Below are 14,928 nucleotides of genomic sequence, written 5' to 3'. Positions count from 1 at the left end.
GCTCGCCTGCTGACTGGCACGAAAAAACGTGAACTTAATAACCCCCGTCTTGGCCTCACTTCACTGCCTCCGTGTTCATTTTAGGATTGTTTTTAAGGTTCTCCCATTTGATTTTAAATCTTTAAATGGGCTGGCCCCTCAGTATCTCTCTGAGCTCCTGGAAACCCTACACCCCAGCTAGAGCTCTGCATGAGATCTGCTGACAAGCTACTGCTGGTCGAGCTCAAAACTAGCAAGGGAACCAGGGGCGCAAGCGCATTTACGGCTGCAGCCCCCAGGCTGGAACAGCCTGCCCTTCCATATCAGATCTGCTCAGTCCATCGATGTTTTTAAGTCTCTGCTTAAGACTCATTTATTTTCTTTGGCTTTTAATCTCATCTGAGCGCATCCTATGTTTGTTTTATTTTGTGCATATTTGTGTTTGGTGCTCATGTTGACACTTGCTGTATGTTTTTTTGCTTTGATTGTATTGCTCCTGCTCTGTACAGCACTTTGGTTATCTCAGTTGTTTTAAATGTGCTCTATAAATAAAGTTTGATTTAATTTAATTTAATACAGCTTCTAGTTTTAAAACATTCTCTACATCCAGAGAGCAGTTAGTTTTTGTCCATTTCAAGTGGTGATGTGTGTGTGTGACTATACAGTAGTCCACGCCCAGCGTATTCAGCTCCAGTGCCCTGGGCAGAGGAGCAGCTGGCCTGGCCCGCTCACAGCAAGAGGCAGAGGTGGAGAAAATAATTATAATTATGTTCTCCCTGGAGGGTGTAGAAATGGGGAAGGAGGGGATTGGTTGGTTGGTTGATGCAAAGTTGAGGTTCTCTCAGGTTTGTTGCTATGCGTTTTGCTGTTGAGCGTCAACAACACTGTGAGAAAAAACGTCAAGACACATTGACTTTGCATTGAAACTCCATGCTCAATCAGAATGTGCCAGCGTTGTTACGCTGCTTGTTGGAAATAAAATATTTCCTTGGTGAGAGAACGAAGAATTGATACTAATGTGCCTTTACTATGTAGGCCTACGCAATACAACAGATGACAATATCATTATAATGAGTAAACAAGAGTAAAGAATAAAAAGGAACAGTGATTAAAGAAGCAGTAAAGGTGGACAGCGTCCGGTTGCCTCTGAAGGCCTACAGAAAGGATAGATACACATTGTTATGATATTTATGAGGACTGACATTCCCATATTTGACCAAAAAGATCTGTTCTCAGCTCCTGAGAATGGAAGGACTCCTCTGACCGACTATGAACGTGCGTTCCATTCTCAGCGAGTGAGAATGTAAGGGCTACTGCTATACGCCAAGGCCATAGCAGTGGTGTAAAGTAACTAAATACATTTACTCAAGTACTGTACAATTTTTTACTTTACTGGAGTATTTCCAATTTTCAATACTTTTACTCCACTACATCTCAGAGACAAATATTGTATTTTTACTCCACTACAATTATTTGAAAACTTTAGTTACAGTTACTTTGCAGATATAAATTATTATATTATAAAACATGAATGAACCACTTTACCCCATTTTATACCTAGGCTATTTGAAAATAGCTGATCTACAAGCTCACAACATGTACTTTTACTTTTGGTACTTTAAGTATATTTTGATGCAAACACTTAACATTTAGAGCACAGGCCTTTTACTTGTAACAGAGTATTTTCTATGTTGTGGTATTGCTTCTTTTACTTCTTCCACCACTGGGCCACAGTCACTCCCTTATAGCCGGAATCCTGACGCCTGATGTGAGACACATTCTCCATGAGTTTATTAAACCATGGAACTTGTCATCTTGCTGTCTAGGTCTGCTGCTTGCCTACAGAGGAATAGTTACTTAACCTTGCCGTTTGAGCCTGGTGCTTGTGTAGCGACAAGACACAGCCACAACAGCTCTGCTCTGCTAAATCGAGCTCAGCTGTATTAGAACAGCAGGGTGTCGGTTTGCTGAGTGGGAGAGTGCGGTTCGATCCCAGCTCATTGCGAATCACTACACGTGCTTACAGAGGGATAGCTGCTTCATAACTACACCAAGGCTAGGACCCATACATTCAGACGCATCAGCATACAGTCATATATGAATATAACTAAAGTGAAGTGAAATGACTAACACATCAATAATCCAAAAATGAATTATCAAAAAGGAAAATAAACCCAAAAGGGAATGTAAATTGTATTTGTGTTAATTGGGTATGGGGCAGTGTTGATTTCGTCGACTAAAACTATTTTCAACTACCTTTTTTCACTGACAAAAACGAAATAAAAACTAATCTACGATGACTAAAACTAAGACTAAATATAATATATTTAGTCTTAGTTTTTATTGGCAATTCTGTCAACAAAAAAAAACTAGACTAAAATGTTAGTGAGGGACTAGTGGGGAAGAGATCAGAACTAAAAGACAAGTCATTTTATGTTTGGTTGCGCTCTGGTGTTGCGCTCTGAAAATAGCCAATCTACAAGCTCACAACGCGTCGCAGCGCGTCACGTTGTGGGCTTGTAGATCTGCTATTTTCAGCATGCAACCAAGTGTAAAATCAACCATTACGACGCCATTAAGGCACCGCCACAATACATTTTAGTCGACTAAATCAACTGTAGATTTTGTGGACTAAAATCTTATATTTAGTCGACTAAAACTAGACAAAAAGCATTTCAGATGACTAAAATATGACTAAAACTATAAATGGAATTTTATTCAAAAGACTATGACTAAAACTAAATAAAAATTGCTGGTGTGGGGTCTCATTGCTCTGTTCCCTCTCTGTACAGGTGTGTGTGGCTGTGAGCAGCACAGAGCCCTGGACTGAACGCCACCTTCATCGTCAGAAGAGGGACTGGGTGGTCCCGCCAAAGATGATTAAAGAAAACAAAGATTACACCCAAGACCGCTACATCGCCAAAGTAAGACTCCTCACCTCGTTTCATGTTATTAGTTTTTAGCCTTGGTGAAATCGAGGGTAAATAATAATAATAATAATAATAACAATACATATTTTTATATCAAACAATTTCAGAGGATGTCCACAAGGTAAACAACCACATATCTAACAGTAAGACATAGCAACAGCATAGTATACAATTTGGTTTTATTCGTCTGAAAACATTGTGTTTGTTTATCTACAAATAGCCAGTATGAATAGCCTATATAATAAAGTAGAAGAAGTGCATAGTCTTTTTCAAAAAATAAAAGGGATTAAATGATTTCATGTTTCTAGCCTTCACTAATCAATATACTGAATCTGGTTATACATAAATGTTATTAAGTTATGAGTCCAGTCTGGATTGATATTGAAAAGAAAATGTACTTTTTAATTTGAATACTTAGGGCTGAAATGGTTACGTTTTGTAATAATAATAATCAAAATCTACAAAGCAGTAACTAAAGTTTTCAAATAAATGTAATGGAGTAAAAGTACAATATTTGAATCTGAGATGTAGTGGAGCAGAAGTAAAAGTATTGAAAATTGGAAATACTCCAGTAAAGTAAAAAAATCACACCCAGTGTGAAGAGAGTGGTGCCTTTGAAAGTGTAACTGGTTGCATCCTTGTGTTGCAATCAGCAACAATATGTTGTCACGTGACACGTGACAACATATTGTCACGTGTCACGTGAAGCTTGACCAATCAGCCGTGCTCAAACATACGGACGGACATACGGACGGACGGACATACGGATATACGGACACACGGACAAAATGTAGGAGTGGTTGGCACCACTCAAAAATCACACCCAGTGTGAAGTGGGCGGTGTGGTCACAGTGGTCATCACAGTGATGGAAGTTGACTTAAAGAAAAGTAATATTTCTGAAGTGTGTGGTTCTCAATGTGTGATTCACTTTAAAAAAAACATAAATGTGTTTTTTTTAAGTGCATAGTCCTATTTATAGGGCTATTCACATGTGTCATGTGTTTCACTAGCCAATCACAGTCCTGAATAGAGTCAACCAGTGTACAATGGTGGGTTGCACCGCCCAAAAAATACCAAAAAAATATGTATGTACTTAATTACAGTACTTGAGTAAATGTACTTAGTTACTTTACACCACTGGTGATGCTTGACCAGGAACTATACTTTGACTGAAGCACTGTCGGCTGAGTACTTCAGCCGGGTTGAATGTAACTGTGTTATGATTGGTCCAGATCAGGTCAGACATGGACGAGAAGGCCACGCTCTACTACGCCCTGACGGGGCCGGGGGCCACGGAGCCCCCCTTCAACCTGTTCATAGTGGAGGAGAACAGCGGCTACGTGAAGGTCACCGGTATCCTGGACCGAGAGGAGAGGGAGGAATACGTCGTGAGTACGAGTCAAGTCAAGTTTATTTATATATAGCACGTTTAAACCGGCATCCTGGTCACCTTTGGTTTAGAGGTTTGTTTTGGAAACTGAAAGGAGTTTCTGAGTGGATGATCTAAGTAACCTAGTGCAGTGGTTTTCAGCCCTTTTCATGCCAAGGACCCCCAAATTGATAATACATTTGGCCGCAGACCCCCCATCTGAAAATCTGCCAGAGACCCCCAGAAGCAAAGATTTGAGTTAAAAAATAATATTATTCAAAGATGTGCAAACATTTTCAAGATTTTTCAAAAATAGCAGATCTACAAGCTCATCGCGCTATGACCTTGTTGGTACCCCTTAAGGACCACTGGTTGAGAACCACTGACCTAGTGGGTTAACAGATAGCACACATTCTAGTGGCTGAAAAGAGTATGCATGCTTTGAAATAATGTGTGTGTGCGTGCACGTGTGCGTGTGTGTGTGTGTGTGTGTGTGTGTGTGTGTGTGTGTGTGTGTTGTGTACTTGTGAGGGCCAAATATGTCCCCAGAAGTATAGTAGCATTTGGAAATAGACATTGTGTGAGACTATAGACAATCTTCCTGGACCTCACAAGATTAAATATAACACTTATAATACTTTATTAGTCAGAAATGTAAACAGCACGGAGGTACAGTAAAACATTTGGGCTAAAAGGATAACACAAAGAAGTCCTGGGGACTTGTTTCCATTGTGGTCCTATGTATTCAATTAATCAATAGAGCATAGAATATTAACACATGTAATCGATAAATAGCTATATTTACAGATGAGAGGAAAAAAGAAATCCCATTTCAATGGGATTTAATATTGATATAACAAATGACCCTGACGTGATTTGAACACGTTACATCCTGATCTGGAATCAGACACGCTACCGTTGTTTCACAAGGTCTCTTCCAACTTTTTATGAAGTTTGCTTTACAATTATGAAAAGATTCAGGTTGTGGGTAGCGTTAAGGTGTTTTGAGGTTAGGTTAGAGTTGTTGTAATGCCTGATTTATACTTAGTTTCACACCAGCGTTGCACACCAAAAATAGTAGATCTACAAGCTTTCAACGAATCACAGCATGTTGCGTTGTCAACTTTTTTTTGGTGCGCAACGCTAAGTATAACGCAGTCTTTAAGGTTAGGGTTAAAAATAGCGAAACTATGGCAATTTATAAAATAAAATCTTTGTGTCTGCACAAGTAGGATATTGTAATACAAACATGTGTGTGCGTGTGTGTTTTATGGTGGTGCCCTAGCTGACAGGAATAGCCAGATATCGTGATGGCCGAACTGCAGAGGAGCAGATCGAAATGACCATCGCGGTGGAGGATGAGAACGACAACCCACCTGTGTTTCAACCCATGCCCCCTGCTGGAGTGAAGGAGAACAGCACGGCAGGTAAAGAACACTGTGGCTAAAGGTGTTTTCCACCATTCCTTTTTTGGAATGTCTCTTTCTTGTCTAGCTGTTTGGTTTATTTAGATAAAATACTAGAGAGACAGTAAGCTGACATGCAGCATTCCCTTTCTCTGAACTAAATAACAGGACTAGTTTTTAATGCATATTGCAGTGGTGGGAAAAGTACTAATTTGATTTTCTTAAGTAAAAGTATCAATACCGCAATGTAGAAATACTCATGTTACAAGTAAAAGTCCGGTATTCAAAATGTACTTGAGTAAAAGTATAAAAGAATTGGCATCAAAATGTACTTCCAAAAGTAAAAGTACTCATTATGCAGAATGTCTCACTACAAGTCTTCAAATGTATACAAATCTTTTGAAAATAGCAGATCTACAAGTTCACAATGTGTAGCATCGCGACGCATTGTGAGCTTGTAGATCTGCTATTTTCAAATGGCCAAAATGTATATAGGGCTGAAGTGGTTAATGTATGTTTTGTAATAATAATAATCAACATCTACATGGTAGATGACATTGCTGAGAGACTCGGCATTGAAAAAAAATGAATCTTGGCCACATTATCCATATATTGCACTGGGAAAGTGTCCGGTCAGTGCGATCTCTACAAAAATATGTACTTTTTTGCTGATGGGATCCCAGATTGGTCTCTGTGCACCCTAAGCTACAACAGTAACCGTATCAATATCCAATTCAGAGTGCATAGTAGGTGTTTAAATAAAGAACCTAAGAGGATGATCCTGTGATTATTAAGTTGATAGATAGTTGTCTCTCGGACATAGATGAGGAGACATTACAGGAGGAGGAAGGAGTTGTTCTGAACTGCATGCCCAAAATATCAAATATGCCACCAGCGGCATGGCACACAGAGGGCACATTATCACCTCCCGTTTAGTTATGATGAATAGGGCTTTCATACTGTACAGTTATTTGAAATCTGTTGATTTATGTTTGTGATAATCAAAGGGTAGAGGAGGACGTTTCAATAAATCAATTTGTCAATGTGTCCCCATAACTCCTGAAATGATGTTATGCCCCTAAGGAGTTCTAGCTGCAATATCTGTAATCAGCGGTGTAAAGTACTGTAACTACTGTAAGTACATCTACTCAAGTACTGTACTTAAGTACAGTTTTGAGGTATTTTTTACTTTACCGGAGTATTTCCAATTTTAAATAATTTCACGCTGCATCTCTGTGGAAAATATTGATACCGATACTTTTGTACGTTTGAACACAGGCCTTTTACTTGTAACAGAATATTTTTATATTGTGGTATTGCTACTTTTACCTAAGTACAATATCTGAGTACTTCTTCCACCACTGGTAATACCAGCGATGAGAGATGTGTGACATTTAGGATGTGAAATAATACAACCGGTTTGCACATGCTGCATGTAGGCACAGAACTAGTCATAACCCTACTCAGTTCAGATCCTCAGTGAGGGGTGTGATGCACCGTGAGAGACTCAGGTAGCAGCATGTGCCAACAATCAAGCTCACCTGCAGTATAAATGCCCCGCAGTCATGACTGGCACACATTGGTAGTGTCTGGGAATGTGACGCCAGACGGAATCAATACGGTTCAATGAGCTGTTGGATCAACCTTTAAAAAGGGATAGTTCACTCAAAAAAAACAAAAAATCTATCGATTAGTCTCCCCATGGAGACTTGAATTCATGTTTCACGCATAGGCGGCGGGTAATGAAGGCTAGGGTAGGCTAAGCCTTCCCAAATGTTATGCTGGGAAATTCTGGGAATTAATAATGAATCAGTAAAATCAGGCAAAAATATGAATTAAAAAACCTAACCCTAATCTAAACCTAACCCTAACCCTATAACCGAAATAAAGTAACCAAAAACCCAACAGAAACTAACAGACTCCAACCAAAAACCGCAACCGCTTCGCACGCGTGTACGGATTTCGGCGCTTCGCACGTGGCCGATCCCCAGCCTTCCCAATTGTCAAGCTCACACGCCGCCTATGGTTTCACGTTTTTGTCGCATTCCTAAGCCAATAATTTGATGACCAGCGAATCGGTAAGCAGCGGTTCCGGTAGGAGACACAAAGGAGACTCCTTTGTGTCTCCTACCGGAACCGCTGCCGGTCATGAAATTATTGGCTTAGAAATGCGACGAGAAAATATATATATATGAATTCAAGTCTCCATGGGGTGACTAATCGATAGGAGAAAGAAAAAGTCATTTTGGGGGTGAACTATCCCTTTAAGGCCAGACCGCACCAATGCAACTAGTCGCAACTCCTTGCAAAAAACGTTTTAAGGCCAGTCCACACCAATGCAACAGCCATTGGGGATAATGGTTGCAAGGAGTTGCATTGGTGTGGACTGGCCTTTAGAGAACTCACTCAACCCATTCAGTCAGAGATGTAATGTTCCTACTGTAGTATGGGTTACATGTGAACCCATGCAGTGTTTTCATTTAGTTTCATTTGCTGTCACTTATTAATATGAAGGCAGTGGGAAAACACATTTCCATTACATTACATTATGTGTCTATTAAATGCACAGAATTTCTGAGTGAGTGAGTGAGTGAGTGAGTGAGTGAGTCACTAGCCTCCAACACTATATGATAATGAGTGCTGCACTAAGTAACTCTGACACAGGTACAATGGGTATTGCATAACTGGAGGTGCGTTCTCAACGGGCGTTCCCGGGCATCAGCCTGGGCGTTGGGCGCCTGGGCGTTGGGCCCCCCTGGGCGTCGAGCCCCCCTGGGCGTTGGGCGTTCCCAAACGGGCATCGGTCTGGTTTCTGTAAAATGATCAGATTGTAACATGTTTTATGTTTTATTCCTCCAGGGACTCTGGTGGTCCAGGTGAACGCTACAGACAGGGACAAGCCTGGCACCGAGCACACTAAGATCTCCTACACCCTGGAGCAGCAGCAGCCTGCCGATGGAGCCACCTTCTTCTACATAGACAGGAAGACGGGCTCCATCTACGTCAAAGAGCCGACCCTGGACAGAGAGGTGCGTTCGCTAGGAGATGTACTATGTTAGATATTGTCAAATGTTTTCATGTCAAAGGCCCCCAAATTAATGTATTTGGCCACAGAAGCCCATCTGAAAAGATTTTGTGCTAGGGATCTCCATACAAGATTTGTGTTGTTAATATTTGTCACATTTTTCTCAAGATTTTTGATAATAGCCGATGTAGGCCTACTGTATAAGTGGTTAAAACTGATTTTGATGGGGACCCCCTCAAGGACCCCTGGGGGTCACCACCTCAGACCCCACTGTGAGAAACACTGAGCTATACAACATGTCTGACGAGAGATGTGATTGGTCTACGTTACTATTCCATCCCATACATTTAAATTATTGGTGTTCAGAGCTAGAGAGAGCTTGTAGATCTGCTACTTCTGCTATTTTTCAATTTGAATCCTGAAAAGTAACAGTTTTGGACATATGAGGTTTCCACCCGACAGAGACGATATATTCCTTTTTGAATTTATATTCCTTTTTGATTATTGATGTATTGATTATTTATGTATTTTTCAAGACACTCATAAAATATTCCTATATGTAATAAATCAAAAATCTATCCAAGACCAACTTACAGTTGATGTGGAATGTGTCTGACTGTCTGTGTGCTCAGAGATAACAAGAACAAGAATAATGTGGAAGAAATGCTTGCCTTCGGGCGAAAAACTTTTCCAAACCCTACTGTATAATTTAGTTCCAAACACTGAATCCTCATTGAGGGAGCACATGTGATACATGAACCACGTGACTGTGGTTCATGCATGTGAAAAAAGTAGTCATCAAATGGGGGTCTGTGGCCTAATTCATATCAAATTGGGTGTCTTTTGATGTGAACGTTACCTCTCTTGTTCCAGAGGGTGGGTTCGTACGCTCTGACCATCAAAGCAGCAGACATGAACGGAGCGCCTGGAGGCCTCACAGCAACCACCACCATCCAGGTCAACGTGCAGGACATCAACGACAACGTTCCAAAGTTGGAGAAAGATGAGGTACTTTACAACAGCTCAATTCAATTGCATTTGTTGAATTCAACAAATACTTTCCGTTTTTATGTCTCTGCCGGCGACAACCGTGGTCAGAGGCATGTTTCTGGGTTGTTTGTCCATGTTTTGTTTTTTTGTTGTTGATCAAATCAAACTGTATTTATAGAGCACATTTACATACAATCAGAGATTGCCCAAAGTGCTGATCAGACCGAACCGAACCTCAAAATAATCACTACATGTGCCTATGAGCCTTCGAAGTCACCTGACATACATAACACAGAATGAGGAAAAAAAGGAATAAATCAATAAACATTAGCAAACATGCTCTCACATGATTAAAAGCCAGGGTAAAAAAGTGGGTTTGAGCCGGGATTTAAGAACCTCAATGGACTGTGCTGAGGCAGCAGCAGCAAAAGCACGGTCACTCCTACATTCAGTGGTGGGAAAAGTACTCAGATATTACACTTAAAAGTAGCAATACCACAATATAAAAATACTCTAAAAGGCCTGTGTTCAAAATGTTACTTGAGTAAAAGTACAACAGTCTTGGCATCAAAATATACTAAAAGTACCAAAAGTAAAAGTACTAAAGTGTTTGAAAATAGCAGATCAGATACAAGAGCTTGTAGATCGGCTATTTTCAAATAGCCTATGTATAAAATAGGCCTAATGTGGTTAATGTATGTTTTATAATATAATCATTTATATCTGCAAAGTAACTAGTAACTAAAGTTTTCAAACGATTGTAGTGGAGTAAAATTACAATATTTGCTTCTAAGATGTAGTGGAGTAGAAGTAAAAGTATGACAAATGGAAATAATCCGGTAAAGTAAAAAATCCTCAAATTTGTACTTAAGTACAGTAGTTGAGTAAATGTACTTAGTTACTTTCCACCACTGCCTACATTTAAGTTTGGTATTGGATGCAACTATAGCAACAGCTTGTCATGAGACCTCAGAGCTCTGACAGGGACGTAGGGCTCTAGTAGTTGAGAAAGACAAGACGGTCGGTGACAGACCGTGAAGTGTTTTAAAAACGAATGAAATAACCTTAAAATTCATTCTAAAATGAACAGGGAGCCAATGAAGAGAGGCCAGAAGATTGAGTCCGTTCAGATGAAGTCCATTCATGATATCACTCACTCTCTCACACACACACACACACACACACACACACACACACACACACACACACACACACACACACACACACACACACACACACACACACACACACACACACACACACACACACACACACACACACACACACACACACACACACACACACACGTCTTGAGACATGCAGTGGTATGCGTACAGACACACACATACCACACCATTACATGTAACCACAGGCATGCATATCCACATGTGTTAACATGCAAATAATGTACAGCATATACAATGACACATATAAACACTCCCACCCATCCACCCACATCCATTCATGTACGCAGGCAGGAGGTGGAGTAGCTGTCAGATTAAGTGAACTTGATTAATTCAAAAGAACTCTCTGGCAAATAAAAAAAAATGCTTCCGGTGATAAACCTGCACCATATTTGTATACTGGGCCCTGATTGGTGCCCCAGAACTTCGGGGGCAGGGAAATATTTGATTGATTGATATATTGATTGATTGAATACTTTATGTAGAAGTTTGCAGAAAAAAGCACATGCAAGTACAGTTAAAATACAAGGTCAACTAAATAGGATTAAAAAGCCCAAGAAAGCCAAAGGCTTGTTTCAATTGGGGTCCTTTTGTACTCCATTTATAGACATTAAATGACAGACAGATATGCAGGACATCATATAAACATTTTTAGGGCAGTTTTGACGGAGAGTAGGGTTTTACACTCCTTCACTATCCAATCACAACTGAGCGGGGCCAGACCAAATCTGCCGAGGGCTATTCATTTTTTGCACTGGCAGATTTGTCTGGTTTCCAGGCTATCCTTTATGCAGCTACTCTCTCCACCCATGAGTTATTACCCTGACCTCAGCGAGCAGGGTAATAACTCATGGGTGGAGAGCACCTACACGGGGGTTAGGCAAGGATATCTGTGTGTCTGCACACTCTGACGTATATAAGGCATGCTGCTGGTCCTCTGTCATCTAGTGTTCAAACAGAAGGAAAAATGGATTCTGCACAGTGGTTAAAATCATGTTTTATCGGTTGTACGTTTAAAGCAGGGGTCCTCACCGTTTTAGCTGAGAGTGAGATGAAGCAGGGACCCCCGGGCCCCTACTACATTACTGTATAAAATTATGTTGCAGATTAAACTTTTTCATAGATTTCATAGATAGAATGAATGCATCGCGACGCATTGTGAGCTTGTAGATCTGCTATTTTCAAAAGATCTTCATACAATTTATTTGAAAACTTGTGAAATGGGACATTCTGCATAATAACTACTTTCTACTTTTGGTACTTTAAGTACATTTTTATACCAATAATACTTGTTTTGTACTTTTACTGAAGTAAATTGAATGAATACCAGACATATACTTGCAGTATTGATATGATTGAATACGGTTTCCACCACTGCAGTACTCTGACAACATCATGTTTGTTCATTGTTTTACGCAGTACTCTGGCAACATCGAGGAGAACGCAGTGAACGTGGAGGTGATGAGGTTCAAAGTGCTGGACGCCGACGAGCCCAACTCAGACAACAGCGCAGCGGTGTTTGACATCATCTCTGGAAACGATGACGGGACCTTTAGTATCAAAACCGATCCCAAGACAAACGAAGGCGTTCTCATGCTAGAAAAGGTAAACAGACTACAGTATAAACACAACTAGGGATGCACTGATTGATGGTCATCATATCGGCCTTTTAGCCGATAACTAATATTTATGTTTGAATGTGAAGCAGAAAAAGCCTTTCGTGAAGGCTGCAGAATCAATCACTTTTTCTGCTCTGGAGAAGCTTTCATAAGTGTCAACAAGTTGGAAAAATGGTAAATACAAATGCTACTTTTACTTTGTTTGAACTCATTTGTGCATCAGTAGGCCTAGGCCTTATGAATTAGGTTATAAGAATGCACTGTTTATTATAGAATCATTTACTCAATTACAGGTGTAGGGTAAACCCTTCTGGAAACTTGTATTAATATATCCGTATTGGCATCAGTCGATTTGACCATGCAAATTATCGGATATCAGACAAAGTTTCAATATCGTGCATCCCTAGACACAACCCAACTACTTACTGTATCTTTGATAGAGTGATGCTATGAAATATTCCCTGGCTTTAAATGTATTACATATTTAACACACAGTCTGATGGTTAGACCTGGCTATTTGCTTTGTGCTCACATAGTATACGCCACTCCATGGCTGACTGCCCACACTACACCTTAATAACACATATAGCCCCCCATCCTTGTGACAAGGGGAACAGAAACGTACGTCAATGATACAGTAGCACCATCAACAGCATGTTAATAGTGCAAGTTTCTTAATGTATGTCTGAGAGTGTACAAATGGTCTATTTGGTTACATTTGTACAATCAGAATTTCAGTGTGTTGCACAGTCCGAATTTCACTGTGTGTTTTATTGCATGGTACATGCAGAAAGACGTGTCATACATTGTCATTTAAAGAGCATTTCGAGACATTGCAAACGATATTATAAACAGGTTATTAATGCGGATCAGTTATGTTATTCATTACATGAGGAAATTGCTTTATACCAACAAAGCAACCTAGAAGTGTGCATAGTTAACAACTTGAATCCCAGTATCCGTATCGCGGGGTTTTCGCTGAAAACAGCCGATTGACAAGCTCACAACGCGTCGCGATGCCTTGTGAGCTTGCCGATCTGCTATTTTCTGTGAAAGCTTTCCCCACAATAACAGAAAACTGAAAAGACACTAGTATAGAGCCCAGAGGGAGCTTTGGTAATGACCAGCAGAGCTGTGAATAGAAAGTAGGAAAGCTAACCACAGACTGACAGCTAATTACAGCTGAGACATGTATGACTTCTGTGCCTGCATGAACTAACGCCATGCTTCATAAACGTGTGTGTGTGTGTGTGTGTGTGTGTGTGTGTGTGTGTGTGTGTGTGTGTGTGTGTGTGTGTGTGTGTGTGTGTGTGTGTGTCTCGTCCCGCAGCCCGTGGACTTTGAAGAGAATCCTAACATCAACCTGGGGCTGGTCGTGGACAACGTCGCACCACCGGCCGGAGGAGAAGGGGACGGAGATGGGGGCGGCGCTGGGGGCGGCGCTGGGGGTGGGGCAGGGGGAGGGGCAGGGGGCGGGGCAGGTGGAGGAGGAGGGGGTGGGGGTGGTGGTGGTGGTGGTGGAGGAGGAGGGGGAGGGGGTGATGGAGAGGGAGATGGAGATGGGCCAGACGTAGACGTAGATGTAGACGTAGATGTAGTAGGTGGGGGTGGGGGCGGAGGAGGTGGGGCCGGGGGTGGGGCCGGGGGTGGGGCCGGGGGTGGGGCCGGGGGAGGAGCCGGAGGCGGAGCTGGGGGTGGGGCAGGAGGGCCCGCCAAAAGGCCGCCCAAAAGAAAAAGAGGAAAAGTTACCCCGGTGAGCATTAAAGTGCAGAACATGAACGAGGGGCCCGCCTTTAAGCCCGCCACCAAGCCCGTGTCCGTGTCCGAAACCCCCGGGAGACCCCCGTAGGAGAGGTCATCGCCGTCTACAAGGCTACCGACCCCGACACTGGACAACCTGCAGACAACGTCATGTGAGAGCATATAAGACACCCGAGTGTAGTATATAGTTTACCCTGGTCATTTGTTCATGTTTTTGTCCACAAGATTAAATGTAATTTACATAGCACGTTATTTAGACAGATGCTAGGTTCATTGTTGACCTGCTATCCTATAGTTTGAATGTAGGCAGATGATTATTTTTAAAGTATATTGTTTAGAGTGATGCTAGGTTCTTGCAGTGGCGCGGCAAGGGGGGGGCTACGGGGGCTGCAGCCCCCCTGGTGATGGGAAGGGATTTAAAAAAATGTTTTTTTATTACATTTAAATTTAATTAAAAGAATTAAATAACGTAACCCTAACCCTAACCCTAAAACCGAAATAAAGTAAAGGAAATAAAGTGCCAAAACCCACCCAAACCCGCACATTTTTCGACCCGAACCCGCAAAAAAATCGCGCGCAGTGCATGCGTCAAGCGGATTCCCCCGACGCTCAGCCACCCTGGCTATTAAGTACTTCCCCGCGCGCCTGGGTTCTTGGTTTACCT

At 41.5% G+C, this 14,928-nt stretch overlaps 1 protein-coding gene across 1 annotated transcript in view; it reads left to right on the top strand.

The window, feature by feature from the left end:
• Positions 1-14,928, top strand: part of LOC311051592 (uncharacterized protein) — a 43,452-nt gene that overhangs the window by 22,201 nt on the left and 6,323 nt on the right. Inside the window, exons 2-9 of the mRNA XM_084066173.1 lie at positions 2,772-2,903; positions 4,143-4,298; positions 5,565-5,706; positions 8,545-8,714; positions 9,584-9,718; positions 12,304-12,489; positions 13,834-14,041; positions 14,102-14,322. Of these exons, the coding sequence (XP_083922299.1) occupies positions 2,772-2,903; positions 4,143-4,298; positions 5,565-5,706; positions 8,545-8,714; positions 9,584-9,718; positions 12,304-12,489; positions 13,834-14,041; positions 14,102-14,322 (1,350 nt within the window). The remainder of the gene's footprint in view (positions 1-2,771; positions 2,904-4,142; positions 4,299-5,564; positions 5,707-8,544; positions 8,715-9,583; positions 9,719-12,303; positions 12,490-13,833; positions 14,042-14,101; positions 14,323-14,928) is intronic.

This window comes from Gymnoscopelus microlampas, assembly GCF_963454915.1.
Source record: "Gymnoscopelus microlampas genome assembly, chromosome: 9".
NCBI lineage: Eukaryota > Metazoa > Chordata > Actinopteri > Myctophiformes > Myctophidae > Gymnoscopelus > Gymnoscopelus microlampas.
The sequence above is the reverse complement of the archived record's forward strand: the minus strand, read 5'-3'. Positions and strand labels throughout refer to the sequence as shown.